This window comes from Anabrus simplex, chromosome 1 (genome assembly GCF_040414725.1).
Source record: "Anabrus simplex isolate iqAnaSimp1 chromosome 1, ASM4041472v1, whole genome shotgun sequence".
Classification (NCBI taxonomy): domain Eukaryota; kingdom Metazoa; phylum Arthropoda; class Insecta; order Orthoptera; family Tettigoniidae; genus Anabrus; species Anabrus simplex.
In genome coordinates, this window is record NC_090265.1 from 865,421,378 (window position 1) to 865,443,565 (window position 22,188).

Here is a 22,188-nt window from a genome sequence, read left to right on the forward strand (position 1 = left end):
AAATGTTTTTGTACTACTTTCAACCGTTTCTCTTCAGGGATACCATGTTCTTTGAAATAATCCTCCATTTCTCTGAGAAAATGTTTAGGTGAAATACTATTGGTGTTATCAAAATGCTTTGGCCTATCGTCAAATGTTTTTATTACGTTAATTATAGTAGGACTTCCGTTACTTCCACTCTCCGTGTTTATTTCTCCAATACTATGGTTTGAACGTGTAACCGGTATAGATGTGGTTTCTCTTTCATTCAGGTGGAATTCAACATTTTTATGTCTTTCGCCGCCGGATATTATAACAGCTCTTCCTTGTCCTTCCTCTCGGATTTCTCGTATTTGAGCCTGTATCTGCCTAAGTCCTTCCTCAGATTTATTCATCCTCTGAGTCAGCTCTTCTTTGTTCTGCTCAATCTCGTCCCTCATTTCAGCTATCTTGTTCCCGATCTGATCTGCAGCTTGTTCATATTTCCTTTCCAAATCAGTACTTGTTATCTGCATCTCCTCTCCTAATTTTCCAATCGTCTCTTCGCACTGTCTCCATTTTTCCTGGGAATCTATATTTAGTTTTTCCATATTGTCCGTCAAATTCTTTATCTCATTTTCCTTCAAGGATTGGAGATAATTGTTATTCCCTGTCATTTCTTTCTTGATATCATTTATTTCTTCTTGTATCTTCTGGTTTTTCTCCTCTATATTTCCTCTAATTTCGTCTTTCCACTCATCCATGTTGTTCTTGATCTTATCCATATCTGATCCTATTTTCTGGATCTCTTCCTTCATCTCCTCCATCATCTGTCTCTGTTTCTCTTCCTGTTTACTAGCGATCTCCTCTACCATTGTCTTAGTTGACTGTTGCCATTCTTCTTTCTGCTCCTTACGGAATTTCTTAAATAACTCCTGCTCTTCTTCCTTTCTCCTTTCCATTTTCTTTTCTAATTCCTTGATCATCTCCTGCTGATCTTCTTTCCTTTCCCTTCTCATTTCTTCCACGAGCCTTTGGTATTTCTCTTCCCATTCCTGTTTCTCCTTCTTTCTCTCCTCTTCCTGCTTCTTTTCCTTCTCTTCTCGTTCCTGTTTTTCTTTCTTTCTCTCCTCTTCCTGCCTTCTTGCTTCTTCCTGCCTTTCTTTCTTAGATTCTTCATCGCGCTTTCTGGCTTCTTCCATCATTAATCGTATCATTCCCTCAATTCCCTCTTGCTTCTTCTTTTGTTCTTCCTGATACTTTTCTTGTCTGTCTTCCTGCTCTCTCTGGTAATCTTCAAATTGTGTTCTTAAGTGGCTTAACGTCGTCATCTTGTCTTTCACGTATTACTTTAGAATTCTCTATTAATCCTGGTAGTGCTCTACTTGTACCCTAACTTCTCTATACTTCAATTCTTACAGTACTCTTATATTTATCTCACACAACTATACTTGTATTATACTTAAATGGATAGGCTTAACTACCTAGACTAGGCTTTGCTTATGCTGCTGACCCAATTACATTATGAAACATGAGATCTGTGACCTAAAAATTGAGATTCCAACTCTTAATTCTGGAGAGAATAATTAAAAATTCAAATAACGTATTTCTTATAATCTATTTCCTATATCTAAGTTATTCCTTAACAAATTATGATTAATGTATTAACAATATTTCTTAAATACATCTCCAACCATCCATATTTACAATTTCACAATCTTTATATCCTATATCGGCTTCCTATAATCTGACATTCGACTGCATCAGTCGTCCTCTGACATTTCCTTAGCTCATTCGTCCATTTCCGTTTCTTTCTCTTCTCTTTCTGATAATTATTTATGGGCATCCTTTCGTCTTCACAGTTTAATGTCCTCCTGTATTCCCTTCGATCCATAAAAAAAAATAATTATCTGGTCACATGACATCACCTTCACCAGACATACCTAATTTTTATACGATACCTCCATCTTGCTTCAAAGATGACTTATTATATTTGAAAATCTCTTGTCAGTCCGCTCCTGAAATTTCTTTTCCTTCTATTATGTTCTCCTCATGCATTACCATACATTGAAGTACAATCCGTTCCTATCTAGTGATCATATCTGGTAAATTTTCTCCAATTATAACCAAGTTCAGGTCTACCTAGTTTGGCGACTAACCATTCATACAGTGTCCTCCTCCTGACTGCTGATACAGTTGTGCGTCAAAAACAAAAATGTTTTTGGCAACTCTTTGCTCCCACGGCGTCTTTCTCTATTTGCCACACAGTTGGGCACCAAAAACTAAAATGCACCGCTCCCGCGTCCAGGTGGGGATACATTAGTTTCCTGACTAGCTCTGAAGTGTAAATGGTCTGGCCTCTGTAACAATTCGGGTTGTGAGTTCCGCTTGAGAAAGTGTGCCGACGGGTTAAAGTTCAAATCAACCTAGGGTGAAGAACATCTCCTACACGCTATCAGTTGAATTCCTAAGTACCTTTGTGTTGCCGAAGTAATCGCAAATGAATATTGCCAATGTAGTACCATGCTTGGTTCTTACAAGTCGCTATCGCATTCGCAAGCAGAATAAAAAGCTTAAAATATTCTTACATCTAGCTCTTATGCTAAATAGACATTAAAAAAAAATGTTAATTTTTTATTTATTTATTAAATAATTACTCTGAATAATAAATGAATTAATTCGCTATGATCACATTTGGGATGTTCCACATTGTCTTGTTGGCATTATATAACCATATGGGTCCTTCCCCTCGTCATTGAAATGAAAGTAAAAAAAAAAGTATTCCTCGTAAGAACTTGCCGATGACAAAATCCTGGCCATGAATGTCCATATTAGTGCTTTGGCCTCGTTGGTAATTCAATTAATATCAAGTAGAATTAAAATAATTGGTTGAAATGAGTAGAAATGTTAATAAAGAAAAAATATAAATTCACTAGAGTTAAAGGTATTAGATGCATCTAATCGATTATGAATAAAAGTAGAATTACATTTACTATCATACAGTGTCACATCATATCAGATTGAAAAACGCAAAGTTTCTTCAGATAAATATTTGATTAAGTTTTGGAATCTCTTTCTCTGTAGCTATAATGCTTCCTTAAAATAATTCAAAGTCCAATGCTTTAATTACAAGCTCAAATGTGACTAATAAAATGAACGTCACCTTGTCCTAAATTTTGTATCTGTGTCAGTATACACAGTGAAAATCTGGGAAATGATTTAACTCACTCAGAAAAACAACAGTTATTCAGTAAGATTAAAAATTGTTCTCACTATCAATTACAATTTCATTTTTACGTTGTCATTCAGATCTTCATGTTTCATCTTACTTGGTCTCAAAATAAGCAACATTAAGTCCGCTGTATGTCGTAATGGTTTATATCATAACATTTGTATGGCTAATACGGTTAATATGAAAAATTAGCATCTCAATATTAGGTTAAAGATTCAATTTAAGTGTGCTTCTGGCTGAATATTACGTTACCATATGTATTTCATCCAATTTTTAACAAATTTATCCATAGGCAGAAAAATCTCTATGTTAGAAGACTCTACCCTCACTTAGAAACTCAAATATGAATGACTAATTCACCAGTGGTATACCAATTTGTTCTTATAAATTCGGCAATAAACTTATTATGTGCGAGAATTCTCTAATGTGGTTAAATATATTTCATTGATGGCCTATTTATTAGCATAACTAGCTTCATAGCACTTTAGATGACCTTAAGTACTCCAAAACCAGGTTATACAGATGGCTTCGAGATCGTATCCTATGCTACTCTACATATCAATGGGATAAAAGAATCATTTGAAAACGGTACGCTTCATATATACCGCATAATGCATATCCAACACATAATAACATCGCACAGAAGACTATTATGACCGATCTCTCAAATAAAATAAGCATCATCATCATCTACTAACACGTGCCTGCCATTACTACTATTCAACCATTAACCTACTATATTTCGCGTAGCAACTGTATCAAAACTCATTAGGCACTCCATTTCCATAAATACCTAACATATCTACCATAACCTTCTCATCTTTGCCGTCTTTCCTTCTGTCATAGTATTAAATCATAATATATCGCAATCCTAAGCTGTGCTATTTCATATCTTGTCATATACATTCCCTACATACGATCTCTTTATCTGATATTATGAATAAAGCCATCACACATAATATAAACATTACCACTCGCACCTTAGCACTTCACTGATAACAAAATAAACATGCTTATTGCCTTTTAAACACCGCATTGGATAATATTGCGAACGAGTTTCACTGGCGAGTTGCGCCTACATATGGAATTAACATTGATTACAGATGAATACCTGTATCCACATAACCATATTTCATTACGCTAACACGCGCGCACACATTATCACAGCACAAAATACTAATATCTTTCCGAAGATTAAAATACATTACGGTACTTACGTATATACGACTTAAAGAGAACTTAACTTGCTTATTTGGACTCTTCCTGTTGCTCTCCCCCGTCATCGGAACTAGTAGGCCTGGCTCCTCGGTTTTGTTTAGGTCAACGGGTCCATGTGTTCCTCTCTCAGCTGACTTTCATCTGTATTGGGTCGTCACAGCATAGCTCCGCCAAGCCTAAGTAGTCGTGCCTCTCAGCTGCTCACACCATCATGGTAACGTGTTGAACTCTCGGAAAAGAAAATGGTAATACAGGGTTTAGTGTCGTCATCTTATGGTTAGGGTTTTATCTCTATAATACTTGCAATATTAAAAATGATTCTGTTTGGAATAATCAGTTCTAGTATGGTTTCAAAACTGCTAACTGTTGAGGATAATAAATTTGGTAATCGGGTAGATATGTTTTTCTGGTTCCCTTATCGAAGAATACGTAGTAACTAGTTGGTCAGTGCTTCTCAGAACACGCAGTATCGTGCAAAATATCCGTCCACTGAGTCGAGTCGTGATGTAATTGCTATTACACTCTTCTGGGGTTTCCTTATTGCTTCAATTAGTAAAGCGACGTATATTACTTGGTATTTCGAACTCTATAGCCAACAAATATGTTGCTTTCGAAATAAAAAGCTGCTTCTTTCTTCTCTTGCTCGTGCTAGTTAAGCTTAGTAATGTAGATTGACGAAATTTTCTAATGGAGGTTCCTTTTCTCATTAATAATAGATCTGAATAATCTGCGTTTGTCATTCTTTTCTTACCGCCTTCTAAACGTGGTTCTTTCGGTAATTGCCTGTTGAAAAGATATATCATTTCGGTATATCGGCGTTATTCCTTTCTAGATCGACGTTTTACTAGCTTGAACTCCATTTTTGTTCCTATTTATGCAGATACAGAAAGTGAAATGTCACAGCGTTAAACATATTAAGAGTGGACTACCGTGTAACAGGCGAATTTAAGTTTTTTTTAAAAAAATAATAATAATAATAATAAAAACTAAGCTACTTTTTTTTTTGAAGAATAATTTTTTTTTTATATATTTTGGACATAATAATGATGTTGGGAGATGAAATGGAAAATTTGAGATTTTTAACTAATAATAATAATGAATAAAATATTTGAAGAAGGAGAAGAAGAATAACCAATGAAGGTACTTTTTTTAATTTTATTTTTTTTGATGAAATTAATAAGAGCAAGAAGTTGAAGTATTATAGCGAGGATGATTACGGGTTACGATAATCACGATTTCCACTATTAATAATGATGTTAATAATAATAATAATAATAATAATAATAATAATAATAATAATAATAATAAAAATATTTATGAGGAAGCTGATCATTATATTGTGCGGATAAATTAGGAGTAAGAACGACCCTCGTTTGAAACGCCGGCAAGGGTTGGCATATAATCATCCCGGATGACAAATGATAATAATCAAATACCGGATTATAATTGAAATTAATGATAATAATAAAATTAATTGATGGTAGTCAAAGTATATGCTAATGATCAGATAAAGAATGGTAATGATATTATCTAATAATAATAGGAGGATATGCTAGGGACAGTCATCCTGTGTCGAACTGCTCTGAACCAGATGTTGGGTTTTCACGGGGAGATAGCGGTAGATACGTAAATAACCCACGGACGGCACATGTTTTCATGGTCAGAGCATAGTAATGAACCTTTCCGTACGTCTTGTCGTATTGACAAGGTAAATATTAAAGTAGCTTTTGAGTTAATGAACTCTACCTGGTGTGTTTGTGAATCTGGAAATAATAGGCTAGAGTTTGTCCGTATTATAAATTCCCGTTTTTTCGAGGCGATAACATTTTCTACGGTGGGTGTCCGGCTCACCAGAATGTACATACCGGAAGTGTCTCATGTCCAAACGGAACGAGGAGACGACAGTAAAAAGTTACTGTCGTGCCTTCGTCCCCGAAAGAAGATCTCCAGCGGTGAAACGTCCAATCATATGGATGTGAATTCGATCCCCAGTAACCAATTGGGACGAATTCACCAGATGTTTTACACTACCAGAGTAGTGAGGTAAAATCCAAATATTATGTCATTTATTTTTCAGGATTAAAAGTGTCCCAATGTAAATTTGTCATCATGTGTAGTATGCAAAATAAGTGAATAAATTGCTCCTCATTGCAATTTCAATAGGAAACAGCTTCCATATCTTTTCATTGTAGTTAGTCCAGTATGCCAATGGAATTTAAGTTGTCACTTCCCAGTCCTATTGTGGAGTCAGAATTTTGTATCCATGAATGAGTCGTCCCCCGTAACCTTAAATTTTCATGCCCCGTTCATCCCTGTGTTCATTTGATGCGCCGATATATATATATTTTTTTTGATATAAATTTTTTTTATTCGTTTTCGAACTGATCACCCCTGAGATAAATGCTAGTCTGGGACTCAGGAGGTGGGCGGGTGCAATATTAATTACCTTATTGTTGAGTGATCTTTGAGTACTATCCTAGACAATATTTCTTTCTGTTCATTTTCGTAAAGAATGGCTAAGGAGTGCAAGTGTAGGAACTGTGGGTGTGGCGAGCCATTGAGGGGTATGAGGGAGGAGTTGGAGAGTTTGAGGGGAATAATAGGATTCTCACAGAAGACAGGAAGGAAGGTAGGCCTCCCTCAAACAATGTACAGGTTGCAGCAGGTGTAAAAGAGGGATGGGAAGGAAAGGGAGGAACTGTAGAAAACAGGTGGTCTAATGTTCTAAGCAGAAGGAGATTGCATGCTAAGGACTTTATTCAGGATCAGAATTCAGGACAGGTGTCTGTGAGAAATCAGTACGAGCCACTCCAGGTAGAGCAACGGAGGGAAGATGAGGAACAGGGAACTGTTGCCGAGATGTGTGGAAGTACGAGAAAGGGGAAAGGTAGGAAAGGGAAATGTAGAGTAGAGCATAGGAAAAGACAGGTGGAACAGGGTCATGGGAGAGAAAGGGAGGAGGAAGTAGCTTCTGCAGCTATCAGGAAAGATAGGGCTGACTAGGAGGGGAGGGGATCAAATGAGGTGGGTAGGGTTGAGGCTCTGGTCATGTGGGATTCCATCGTTAGACATGTGGGGAAAGTGTGTGTAGGAAAGGGAACCAGGGTAGAGTGTTATCCAGGAATTAAGTTGAGGCAGATGTTGAGGAAAGTAGAAGAGAAGGAGGAGGGGAAGGAGAAGTGTTTCATGTTGGTACCAACCATGTAAGGCAAGCTGGTATAAGTACTAACATAGTTGGGGATGTGTGGGATCTGGTAAATGCAGTACGGGCGTAGTTTAAGGAAGCGGAGATTTTTATCAGTGGAATACTATGTAGGAGGGATACTGACTGGAGAGTGATTGGGGATCTAAGTGAGACTATGGACTGGGTATGTGGGAAACTGGGAGTGAAATTTCTAGATCCTAATGGGTGGGTAGGAGATAGGGATCTGCGCTCAGATGGCCTTCACTTAAACTGCAGTGGTACGTATAAGTTAGAAAATTTGTTTGGAAGGGTAATAGGGAGGTACATTCAGGGAAACAGGGTTGTCTAGGGAGCGGTGATAAGGGTACAAAGATCTGGAAGCCAAGTAGGGATGACATAAAAATGTTAGTGTTGAACTGTAGAAGTACTGTAAAGAAATGAATAGAATTAATTTAATAGATATATATTTACCATATATTGTGATAGGAGTTGAATCATGGCTGAGAAATGATATAATGGATGCAGAAACTTTCTCATGGACTGGAGTGTGTATTGTAGAGATAGGATAGGAATGGTACGAGGGGGAGTATTAATTCTGGTAAAAGAAGAATTTGTAAGCTACGAAAAAGTTAAAGTTAATAAACACAAAATTCTAGGTGTAAGGCTCATTTCTAAAGATAATAGGCAACTTGATGTCTTTGGAGTGTATAGACCGGGAAAGGGTAGTGCTGACACAGATTCAGAATTATTTCATAAGATAATCAACTATGTGGGAAACGACATGGAAAGGAATGTGATTGTAGCGGGAGATCTGAATTTACCAAATGTCAATTGGAAAGGAAATGCGAACGACAGGAAGCATGACCAACACATGGCAAATAAGCTAATATGGGAAGGACAGCTGATTCAGAAAGTGATGGAACCAACTAGGGGGGAAAATATCCTGGACATGGTGCTGATAAAACCGGATGAGCTCTATAGAGAAACCGAAGTAATAGATTGGTATTAGTGATCACGAAGCTGCTTTTGTTGTAGTTAAAAATAAATGTGATAGAAAGGAAGGTTTTAAAAGTAGGACTATTAGACAGTACTATATGGCTGATAAAGCAGGCATGAGGCATGTTTAAAAAAAGTAAATATGATCAGTGGAAAATGGTAAATAAGAATGTAAGCAGACTCTGGGATGGGTTTAAAGCCATTGTTGAGGAATATGAAAACAGGTTTGTACCTTTAAAGGTGGTAAGGAATGGTAAAGACCCACCTTATTATAATAGAGAAATAAAGAGACTAAGAAGGAGGTGCCAGATTGGAAAGAAAGAGAGTTAGAAATGGCTGTGGAAGTAAGGAGAAATTGAAGGAACTTACTAGGAAATTGAATCTAGCAAAGAAGGCAGCTAAGGATAACATAATCACGAGCATAATTGGCAGTGGTGAAAAATAGAAGGGTATGTATTGTACGTGCACTTTTTAGTGATAGATGGATGCCCTAGTGCTGAATCAGTTGACCTCGGTTATCTTCGGGATTCATATTGGCAACCTTTGAAACACTAAGAATGGCTTATGATCACTGTGCGACATCTGGCGTACACTTTACGTACTCGTACTGTTGTTGTTTACACAGCAAAGCCAAACTATAGAATTCATGCTAGGAACCAAGTTTCGCATCGAGAAATGTTATAATATTATATATTGTGTGTGTGACACAGTTGTTGGCGTAAGATAATAAAGGTTTAGAAAATTCACATTGATCAACCACATTATCGATTCAATTCAGATTTCATTTCCATTCAGTTGGCAGTATTACCGGAACCGGCAATGCTCCCTCCTTACTCCTCAACCCAGTACAAAAATCTATCACTAAAAAGTGCACGTACAATATAGGTACTTTTATGCAGAAACAGGTTCCAAGAAGGACATTCCAGAAATAATTAATGAAAAAGGAGAGTGTACATGTGAGGATCTTCTAAAGTCAGCAGTATGTAAAGATTTTTGGTTACAAGGATAATGTCCAGACAGAGAAGGTGACTAATGCTAAAGAAGTATTAAAATTTGCATATGATAACAGTGATATTTACAATAAGATACAAAAGTTGAAAACTAGAAAAGCAGCTGGAATTGATAAGATTTCTGGGGATATACTAAAGACAATGGGTTGGGATATAGTACCATATCTGAAGTACTTATTTGATTATTGTTTCGTTGAAGGAGCTATACCAAATGAATGGAGAGTTGCTATAGTAGCCCCTGAGTATAAAGGAAAGGGTGATAGACATAAGGCTGAAAATTACAGGCCAGTAAGTTTGACATGCGCTGCATGTAAGCTTTGGAAAAGCATTCTTTCTGATTATATTAGACACATTTCCAAAATTAATAACTGGTTTGATAGAAAGCAATTTGGTTTTAGGAAATGTTATTCCACTGAAGCTCAACTTGTAGGATTCCAGCAAGATATAGCAGATATCTTGGATTCAGGAGGTCAAATGGACTGTATCGCGATTGACCTGTCTAAAGCATTTGATAGGGTGGATCATGGGAGACTACTGACAAAAATGAGTGCAAATGGACTAGACAAAAGAGTGACTGAATGGGTTGCTATATTTCTAAAAAATACATCTCAGAAAATTAGAGTAGGTGAAGCTTTATCTGACCCTGTAATAATAAAGAGGGGAATTCCTCAAGGCAGTATTATTGGATCTTTATGTTTTCTTATATATATATAAATGATATGAGTAAAGGAGTGGATTCAGAGGTAAGGCTTTTTGCGGATGATGTTATTCTGTATAGGAAGTTACAAGATTGTGAGCAACTGCAAAATGACCTTGATAATGTTGTGAGGTGGACAGTAGGCAATGGTATGATGAAAAACAGGGTTAAAAGTCAGGTTGTGAGTTTCACAAATAGGAAAAGTCCTCTCAGTTTTAATTACTGCATTGATGGGGTGAAAGTTCCTTTTGGAGATCATTGTAAGAATCTGGGTGTTAATATAAGGAAAGATCTTCATTGAGGTAATCACATAAATGGGATTGTAAATAACGGGTACATATCTCTGCAGATGGTTATGAGTGTGTTTAGGGGTTGTAGTAAGGATGTAAAGGAGCGGGCATATAAGTCTCTGGTAAGACCCCAACTAGGGTATGGTTCCTGTGTATGGGACCCTCACCAGGAATATTTGATTCAAAAACTGGTAAAAATCCAAAGAAAAGCAGCTCGATTTGTTTTGGGTGATTTCCGACAAAAGAGTAGCGTATATATATTTTTAATAATAATAACAACGTAAACGTTTCCACCTTTTCAATACTAAAATATATTCACAAAATTATAAATTACACGGTACTAGTTTCGACCCATCTAGGGGTCATCATCAGCCTTATTGGAGCAAAGATCAATTTTGGCGAAATCCTAAGAAAATGTTATTTTAAAGAATAACAAGTGAAATGAGATGTTAATATGGTAATAGTTAATTATACAAGGAATATACATACTAAGAGGTATTTAACAAAGAATAAAGTATAAATGGGGTGTTGTAAAAATTATAATCATGGAAATCAGTAAGTTCTTGTATTGAAATGACATATATAAAATTATATATGGCTTAGGAAGAGGGCTTAAGGTGGGGCTGAGGGTGCGGGAGAAAGTGTAATTGTCTTGGAAAAGTACCTTTGATTAAATTTAGGATTGATTTTAGGTTGGCTGCATTATTGTTTCTGAGGAAAGTGATAAATAGATTGAAGAGTAAGTTGGGTTTCTCTGAGATTTCATTGAGATTGTGACCAATACTTCAATGCCAGTCACAATCTCAATGAAATCTCAGAGAAACCCAACATACTCTTCGATCTATTTATCACTTTCCTCAGAAACAATAATGCAGCCAACCTAAACTCAATCCTAAATTTAATCAAAGGTACTTTTCCAAGACAATTACACTTTCTCCCGCACCCTCAGCCCCACCTTAAGCCCTCTTCCTAAGCCATATATAATTTTATATATGTCATTTCAATACAAGAACTTACTGATTTCCATGATTATAATTTTTACAACACCCCATTTATACTTTATTCTTTGTTAAATACCTCTTAGTATGTATATTCCTTGTATTATTAACTATTACCTTATTAACATCTCATTTCACTTGTTATTCTTTAAAATAACATTTTCTTAGGATTTCGCCAAAATTGATCTTTGCTCCAATACGGCTGATGATGACCCCTAGATGGGTCGAAACTAGTACCGTGTAATTTATAATTTTGTGAATATATTTTAGTATTGAAAAGGTGGAAACGTTTACGTTGTTATTATTATTAAAAATATATATATTATTCTCAGTTCAATACGGACCAAAAAACATGAAATTCATAACCATTAAAAGAGTAGCGTTACAAAAATGTTGCAAAATTTGGACTGGGAAGAACTGGGGGAGCTCGACTAAGTGGTATGTTCCGAGCTGTCAGTGGAGAAATGGCGTGGAATGACGTTAGTAGACAAATAAGTTTTAGTGGCTTCTTTAAAAATAGGAAAGATCGCAATATGAAGGTAAAGTTGGAATTCAAGAGGACAAATTGGGGCAAATATTCATTTAGAGGAAGGGGAGTTAGGGATTGGAATAACTTACCAATAAATTTCCAATCTCATTGAAATCATTTAAGAAAAGGCTAGGAAAACAACAGATAGGGAATCTGCCACCTGAGTGATTGCCATAAATGCAGATCAGTATTGATTGATTGATTGATTGATTGATTGATTGATTGATTGATTGATTGATCTTTCGTTTTTGAGATAATAGTATCTTCATACAATTAATTCAACTAATTTTTCAATTCCTTCCCTCCCTTAAAGTGGATTTCCGAAAACAAAAGTACGTATTTCTTTATTTTTAAAGGAGATTCCAAATACCAAATTTCACGTCTATAACATCTTCCGTTTTTGAGATATCGGTATCCTAATAAAAAGAGTTCAACCCCATTTTCAGTCATTTTTACCCCCCCCCCCCCCCCCAAGTGGTTTTTCCAATAACAAAAAGTACATTTTTCTTTATTTTGAATTTTTAAAAAATATCATTTTTCACTTCTGTAAAATGTTAAGTTTTTGAGATATACTGTAGACATGCTCATTTTAAAGTTTTGCCCCCTTTTTAGTTCATCTTAAGTGGAGTTTCCAAAAACCAATCACCTATGTTTATTTACATTTACAGGAGATTCCAAAACCCAATTTTTACGTCTGTAATATTTTACGGTTCTGAGATATACTGTAGATATGGTCTTTCTAAAAATTCACCCCATTTGTCACTCCTGCTTAACCCCCATTCATTGCATTTTCCAAAAACAAAAAAAGAAATACATGTTTCTTTATTTTTAAAGGAGATTCCAAATACCAATTTTAAGGTCTGAAATATCTTCAGTTTATGAAATATAGGTATCCTCATTTAAGGCATTCATCCATTTTTCACCCTTTTTCACTCCTAATGGGATTTTCTGAAAACAAAAAGTACGTATCTTTATTTTTAAAGGAGATTCTAAATACCAATTATTACATCTGTAAACTTTTAATGTTCTAAGATATAAATACACTCATTTTAAAAATTCACCCCTCCCCCCCCCCGCTCTTCATCCCCTTAGCGACGAAATATCCAAAAATCCTCCTATAGCGAGCACCTACATTGTAATATAAATGTATCCTCAAAATTTCATTTCTTTATGTCCAGTGGTTTTGGCTCGGCGATGATGAATCAGTCAGTCAGTCAGTCAGGACATGTTCTTTTATATATGTAGATTACACAGAATATTCATTTTAAAATAATGTGTAAGGTACCTTAAAATAGGCAGAGGATATTTTGAAACATATGCTGCTAAGTAGAGATGTGCAAATACTACAAAATGAATCACACCAAAAGATTTTATTGTAAATCAAATGATTTAAGAATATCTCATTCCACAGTACATTAAAAAATAGCCTGCTCTATATACACAGTGCATGCTACTTTTAATATACTGTAGGTCCTACTGTAGTTAATCGTGATGAAATAGACCTCTTTCCCAATTCCAAACTGTTATAATCGTAATTCAGCAACCACCTGAACTAACAGCCAGTTTTTTGGAAGAGCAGCTGGTGGTTGTTTTAGGGTGATTTCACTCTGTTTTAAAAATATAAAATAAACATTTTCCTGGCAAATATTCTATTAGAATCCACTGATTTATTACATATATTTTTCAAGGGTGCTGAAATTTTCATTCAAGTCTCAAGGATGTCAGATTCGGAAAATCAATAGATGAAATGACATCCTTATTTTTAAATACCTCCAATTGCAACTACGGATGAAGTTTATGCACAATATTATTTTAAAAACTTTAATAAGGTCCATCGATAGATGAATTAACTCTGCTGTAACCCTTGTTAACATGAACTCCAAGAGACCAAGATATCGACTGCATTATACAAATTTGTCATAATGAGGTTTGGATAAGGATGTTTAGGAAATATGCACTTATAAACTAATAATAAATAATTAATACACTTGTAGTTTTGCAATAATTGATTTTTTTTTTTTCCTTTCTTCCCACTGAACTCTTAAAAAGTTAAATACATGATATTGGAGATAAAATGTACCCAAAATCACATCCACTCGCAAGAATTTCTGAATGAAATCTGTTTTCTTAGTTTCAGTATCAAATATTCTTTCATATATACATTTACTAAACATAGAATCTGCATTTTAAAATAATGTGTAATGTACCTTAAAATAGGTGGAGAATACGTCATTGTTTTTTGCCAGTACAGAGGACACAATTTTTGTACACTCTCTAATGTAATTGTCTGCAGAATCCACAAATAAAGTACTTAAGTCTCAATTAGCCAAAAATATTTCAAAAGCATAAAGAACTATCATTACTTCATGAGCAGGACGTTGAATATCCTTCACCCATTTCTGAAGATGGAACTTAATACTCCTCTTCATTTTGCTCCGGTTCCCCGTAAGTGCTACAACCTTCAACATCATCGTCGATGTGAAGGTATTTATTATTCATTTTTCCTTTGTAAAGTGAAGCTGAAACCTCATGATTCTACCTGAAGGTCCTGCCACTCTTCCAGTATCTGTTCCTCTGAAACAATATGATCATCGTTCTTGACATCACCTGAAGGCCATGTCTTTTTAAAAGCAGTTCTTTACGTGTTCTGTTAACACTGCAATCCACAATTGAGCATTTACTCTCAGAGTGTCAAATAGTGTCAAATTTGCAGTGTGGTTGTCTTCAATTGGCAAGATCACAGCATGTACAAGGCAAAGACAGTCCTTTTCACGAGTGAGATTACTCCTTGGTCCATTGGCTGAAAGTGGCTTGTATTTTTTGTAAATAAATGGATTTTCACATTTGATAGACACAGTTTGCCTAAACTATGAGCAGCACAATTAAATGTTGAATATCAGCAAAACATCATGATTTTGAGCACACATCCATTGGTTAAACTCACAAGCCATGCTTTCCTGGTGTATCACAAGATAACTTGAATTGATCAATGTTTTTGAAACAACCTGGACTTGAAGATTTTTTTGATCACCCAAGCTTGATGTGTCTCATTTTTCTTTTGAGTTGCAGATAAGAACAGTGGTTAATCTCTGTTTGCTACATGATCCCCAACGGCACTTACTGAATCATGTTTTGTATTTAATGTATGGCTAGACAATAAGTCATAAAAAATACTCCAGTCTTATCCACGTTAGAAAATCACGTTTTGAGTACTTCTGGTGAATTGTCTGAAAACTAGCTAGCCAGTAATTTGCTGCTGCTTCATCAACTTTGTTGGTCTCCTCACAGATCATTTGTGAAGAAACTGCATGTCTCTTTTGAAACCGCCAGAGCCAACCTGAGGAACACTTAAAATCACTAATGCCATGATCCGAGGCAATTGATTTAGCCATTTCCTGGATAAGAGATCCATTTAGCAGCACATTTGCTACCTCATACTATTAAGCCAATCTAACAGTTCAGTTCCAAATCATCATTTTGGCCCTTACGTAGATGTTTCACTTTTCTTGCAGAACTGTCTGAAGCCACTGCTCTGTTGATTTTTTCTGCTTTTAATGATTGTTCACAATGTTGACTTTGGAATACCAAAATGTTTGTCAGTCTTAGTTTTGCTTATAGCAGCCCATTCAACCTGTGTTAAAATGTTCATTTTTGTTTGAAGGTCAATGCTACTTTTCAGAGTTATCCAATTTGCTCTTGTTTATAAGTTCTCCATTCTTCATTGGTAATACCCCTAATCACCGTTAGGAAGAAGCCAGCTGGCAAGGCCTATCAAAAATTTTCAGGGCAATGAAAGAATAATTATAAGAGTGTCACTAAAATGTAGTTAACTAAGGAAATTAGGGATTTTAAACAAAATGAGACCTACCTCTGCTTTTTCCATCACAAATTTCTCATACAGTCACCAAGTTTAGAATCCAGAATGCAACAGTGAAAAGCTGACATATCTTGCTATGAAATATAGATGAACATGGATAAGCAATGATGCATGTTCCCTAAGAGTATTGGTACTGATTTGGCAGCAAATACTTAAACTTATATCCTCAGTTGCATTGGTACATCTTATTTCTCCTCTCTTTAATAATTACTTTCATACTGTAAAGGCTAGGTCACACTAGGTGATTTTATAGCAGCGAGTCAGCTAATAATGAGTACTCGCTGTTTAAAATGCTCAGTGTGATTAAAAAAGTCGCTACTCACCGTAAGCCCAGTGAGAAGGAAAATCACTGCAAGAAGAGTTGGACATGTTTAACTTTTCTCGCTGCTAGCTAGTCACGTGATCATCACGCAGCGACTCATCGCCTTGTGTGACAGGAAGTGCACAGTAGCGAGATGTTTTAGTTGAAAACACCTTATAAATATACTTTCCAGTGTTATCATTTAAAATGAGTAATATATAATGGTCAGGTGATCAGATAATACAATTTCTGAAGGTTTTACGGAAGTATGAGGCCCTGTGTGACATTTCGACTTGTGATTACATGAAAAGAGATCGTAGAGACAGTGCTTATTCTCAAATTATCAGTGAATTAAACGAGTTTACGGTTATGCTAGATGAGGTCAAGAAGAAGATTTAAAAAATTTAAAAGACGCATACAGAGCAGACATTAGGCTGACACCACTTGCCAAGCATCGTAGTGTTATTTCCAGTTTTGTCTTGCATGAGATCGCTATACGCAATTTCGTATTTTGCTTTACAGTAAGTGGTGTAATCATTTCAAGCAAGTCATTGAATTTGCAAGGGCTCATTCTTAGAACATTGCGGTACGCTTTCGGATCTTCTGCAGAAAGCTCTTGCATTAGTCTGTTGGAGGCTCCAAGCTGACCCCTCCTTTCTATCCAGTCTCTCATCCATTTACGTTTTCTTGCTTCTTTTGTCAACACTACCAATAATTCGCGACTGACCTCATGCACTGTAAGTCTCAACAAACATCTTATAACATTACACCGCAAGCCAACAGACGACATTATTATAAAACACCATGAAAATTACACAAAACTCAGCAAACTAGTCTACTGAAACACAGAAACACAATGTTATAGCTGCTTGTACCTCTATATACTACCTTGCTTGAGTCTTTGTAATGTGACATCAATTCTCGTAGTGATTTTACTATCAGCGAGAACTAGCAACGAGAATATCGCCAAGTGTGACCTAGGCTTTAACAGAGCTGTTAGGCTGAGTGACATTAATGTATAGTTGTTTTTAAATTTGTATATTTTATCATTGTTATTTCAGTTCCAATGAATGTTTGTAATTCATCCATTTTGATAAAAGGTATGATTACTCTTTCCAGGCAATGTACCGTCGCATTGTTGAGTCTCGTGCCCAGAAAGGGGAACTTGACCCAGAGATAACCCTACAGTTCCTCAAGTCAGCTATTTACTACTTTCTGACTGACAAGGAGAACCATCAAGGTCATCTAAATGCTATTGCAAGTATCTTGGGCTACAATGAAAGTGAGCGTATCAATATTGAACGGGCACAACGAATGTACCCTAGGAAATAATCACACTTCAACCTCTGTTAGTTTTGTAATTCATTAATAGTTTGCATATGAGTGTGAGTTGAGCAGAGAAACACAGTTTGACCCAGTCAGTTCCATCATCTTTAATTTCTATTCCCTCAAGTTATTTTTCCTCAAGAAACAAGGGAAGAATGGAGGAACAGATCAAACATCATTGTACATGGTATACACATCAGTGATAATCATTTTCTTACCATACAGGTTTCCTCGCTTGGATAAAAGCATACCGCAAGAAGATATCCTTTTATGAAATATTGAGCAATATTGAAAGGAGAAAAGTGTACCTCTTGTGGGATGTTTGGGTTTAGGTCTAATGTTCATTAAATTGAAGCAGCAGCAGCAACAACAACAATGATCATGGTAATGTTAGGATTTGAATCAACTTTTCACATATATGTAGCGTGCAATAGGAATGATTTGATTAAGTGTAATATGAATGAATGAACGTTAACAAACACTTTCAGATTCTTTGAGACTCTACATTTATATAAGTAATCAATTACTGTAGTGTATGAGCATGAAGCAAAATTCTAACATGTTGATTATTGTCATTTGCTCAAGAAAATATTAGGTATTACACCAGTCTTCCTCAAGTCCTTTGTATTGTCGACTGGGAAAGTAATGTACTTTTCGAAAATGTGATCAAGGAAGTTTCATATTTTCAACTTCTCTAAGAGCAAAATTTTTAGGTAAACATCACTCCACCCTCTCTAATGTATGCAGGATGCTAAGAAAATACTAGGACCAATTGTAACACACATAACATCTCCTTTGTAAGAATATCTCCTATTTGAGCTGGAAAGTAGGAACCAAACATTTGCCTCCAGTTTTATAGTCTTCTTCTTTCTTCTTTTCTAACCTATTTCAATCCACTGCTGGATATAGGTCTCTTCCATATGCTTCCATCGTCTTCAGTCTTGAGCCACTTGGAACCAGCATGTTCCAGCCAACAGCTTTATGTCGTACCGTATGGAAAATGAATTTTTATCAACTGAAACAGTCCATTTTTCAAATACCAGTTTCATGCCTTCAACGTAAGGCTGGCTGTAATACCTGTGACGAAAAATTTAATACCCTAATAACAATTGTAAACTTCCCATTTGTTTAGTATGACTGCTTAGATAATTTTAATGTATTTTCACATTCTCTTTTCATTCTGGCATGAATACTTTAAAATTATCTTTAATGTTTCTTTCTATCACCTAACATCAAACACTGCAGACATACTTCTATGATAAATTTTACATGAGATCAAATATAACACCATTGTTGTCTTAGTTCCATAATTGTGCATCACGTATGTCTACCCCTTAGACCTGTTTGTGATACAGGGTTGGGTATTTTGAGATGAAATCATGTGGCATGTTTTTAAGGTTGGATGGCCGGTAAGGAGGTGGGAGGATTCAACTGTGGCCTGTGAGTTGGAATAGTTCTGATATTTGCCTAGAAATGAAAATGGGAAACCACACAAAACCATTCTTAGGACAGCTGACGGTGGAGTCAGAACGTACTTGTCTCCCGAATGCACAGTGCTTTAACATGGTTTCCATAACTATGCTTCATGTTCTATACAAATACTATTTGATTGAAAACCCTTTAGCATGTTGATCTTAGAAAGAAAAAAAAAAATATATATATATATATATCTTGCTAGCAATTTAATGTTCATCTGCCAATATTAATTCTGAAATATTTATACCTAGTGATGCAGCAATGATTAAGTTACTCCCATCTTGCCATTAAAATGTTATATAACTTGTCAAAACTGTGATTAGTCATAGACAAATCTGACAGTAATTTTGAGCAAAGTCCCAGTAATGTAATTATGAGTTCAGATGGGCAAAAATATTAAAGATATGAGTTTCAAACACTCATGGACTTCAGATGAGTTCCTCTATGCAAATGAATGATCTACAGTATGCTCCTACAAATTACATTCACAATTCTTGTAAATGTAATTTACAGTCTGTTACAGGTTTACCAGATATCTTAGTTGCATTTAATTGTTTATCAAGTTACTTTCCTACTGTGTTTTGATGCTCAACACTGTGATCTAGTAACCTGAGAAAAAGTGTGATTCTTGTCCTAAGGTAGATGTTACCAAAATGTTTTAAGTCTTATTTTAGGGTGAAAGGCACGAAGACATTAAAAAATATATTGAATCTATTTCACTGTTATGTATGGTATTAAGGATTTTAAACATAAATTTTACCATATACAGATCTTTTAGTTGCAGGGTTTTACATGATATGTCAGGGTTAAACTAGGTGCAGTACTGACAGACATGACAATGATCATTTCTTCTTGCAGAGTTAATCAAAGGAGGTTTCTATATAGAAATGACTGACAAAGGGTGCTGTTACTTTTACATTGTGATATGTAGAAAGAAAAGATGTTTGGATTGTATTTTCTATCATTTTTTGACAGAATAATGTATTATTAAAGAGAGTTGGACAAGTACAATTTTACCAAAGTTATCATTCAGTTTAATTTTATCATAACTACCATGTCCCATGGATTTCTTTGCCTCTTGTTTTGCTAACTCAGACATCATACATAACTGAATTTGGCATTTAGAAGGGAATTTAATTATAATGGATATATGAGAAAGTTCTGATAATGAGGAAACATCATACATATTTATTCACAGGGATTAGACAATAGGAATAGTGGTGAGTGTAGTCCACTTTTCTCTTAAAATTGTCAATTTAATTCAGCTTTATCTCAAATTTTAAGTTCTTTAAACTAAGTACCTTTGTGGAGAAGAAAAGATTTAAGTAGTTAAATTAGACCAACTGAAACCAATAGTATTAAAACAAATTTCAATGCCCTCTCATATTGCATCTAAGGGTAGGTATCTAAGAAAATATGAAACTAGTTCATAAATAACTTACCTTCATCTACAAAGGACCTTGTGCAAAGATCAACACACAAAAGTAAATAATCTGAGCTATTGTACATATAGACCTGCTCACTGTACAGCAAAGTATTGGAACTTAAACCTCTGCTATGAATTTATACAGTACTGGATTCTCATTTTTTGGAACCAAGCCCCAACCATAAATTATCTTGTATAACACTCCTTTCAGTTATATCTTTCATAGCCAATTGGTATAGACAATACTCAGAACCTTAATCACATGGCCAAAATTCTGTAGCCATGTGGTATAAGTCTTATTTTTGACCATTAGGATGTTATTAAGTTCAGTTGTTACTTAGGCTTAAGGTACAGGCTAGTTTTGCCCTTCCGTTTCATCCTAGCGTATTATAAAAACAGAAGTAGTTTCCAATTATTATTTTTGAAAATATTCCTGTTCTTTTAGGTATATTATTATTTATATTTTGCTGAAAGTTCATGAATAACAATTTTGATCTACAGATGAATGAGTGATGATGTAACAACAGTCAGCTGTCAAATGATAGTTATGAAAAGGTGTATGAGTAATAGTTTCAAACCCCAGGTATGAGTTGAAATGTAGATGATTACCAAGTGAAAGAATGTGTTATTTTACTTTTCAGAACCTCTCAAGCATGTGACATGGCAGTTAAATTTAGGCATCAAGTTAAGTGCCTGTTCATGGCACATATCAAGATCTTTAATATTTATATGAAAGTATATATTATATACAGTCCACACAAAATCTTCAGATGCAGTATTCATCATATGATTTTATATTAAAATTATGAATGGGCTAGTATGTATTAAAACTTTTCTAATTTATTTTAAATGGTTGAAATCTGTTCCTAATTTTATGCTAAGATATTGGTGTTACCGGTATTGAATATTTCATTCTCTTTCATGAATGTGAAATGATTTCCTAACAGATCTTGTACAAACATTTGTTCTGTTATGATGTATGTCTCAAAATATATATAAAAGTTATTTCTTTACCGAAGAGTGATTTATTTATGTGTAACTTACATGAAGGTTTGGTCAACTGCCCAACATCTTCAGATTAACCCTTAAATGCACAGCATTGCATATGTGCAAAGGATAATTTACTTGCTTGTTTCATCTGCTTTATGAATTCACAAGACATGTGCATTGACTTCTACCTTGCAGAAGAACTCGCTAATGTAGCAAAATATGAACAATCTTACATTTTATGATTTTTCTTGCTAAGCAGCTGGAGTGGTATAAACTTTAAAGAGCTAAGGCAAAACAATAAAAATGTTGTTTAGAGAATTCGTAAGCAATGACATCCCTAAGACTCAATGTGGCAGTAGCTACAGTAATCTTATACCTTTGCATATATCGATGGGTAAAACATTAAAAACTTTCAACATTTTGACTGATCCAAATACATAAAAATATATTTATTTTGAAACACTTAAATATTTTTTTGATAATGTATACTTTTGGAATGAAAAACCATTTTGAAAAAATAAATTGCACATTTAAGGGTTACACAAATATTCCTTTACATTTATAACTCCTGATATAAATTTTGTTGATTTAGTCATTTACTTTACTTTTATGAAGAGTGAATTAATTCATATATTACAGTAGAACACTGTTAAATCTGACCTTTGATAGTTTTATTCTCC

General features: G+C 35.1%; 1 protein-coding gene across 2 annotated transcripts in view; it reads left to right on the forward strand.

Annotated features, from left to right (window-relative positions):
* The window catches only part of qtc (quick-to-court), a 310,644-nt gene extending 289,108 nt beyond the window's left edge, over positions 1-21,536 (forward strand). For both annotated transcript variants that reach the window (XM_067136479.2, XM_067136480.2), the window contains one exon: positions 17,410-21,536. In XM_067136479.2, coding sequence (XP_066992580.2) covers positions 17,410-17,622 — 213 coding nt within the window. In that variant the 3' untranslated portion in view covers positions 17,623-21,536. The remainder of the gene's footprint in view (positions 1-17,409) is intronic.
* Positions 21,537-22,188: the final 652 nt, after the last annotated feature.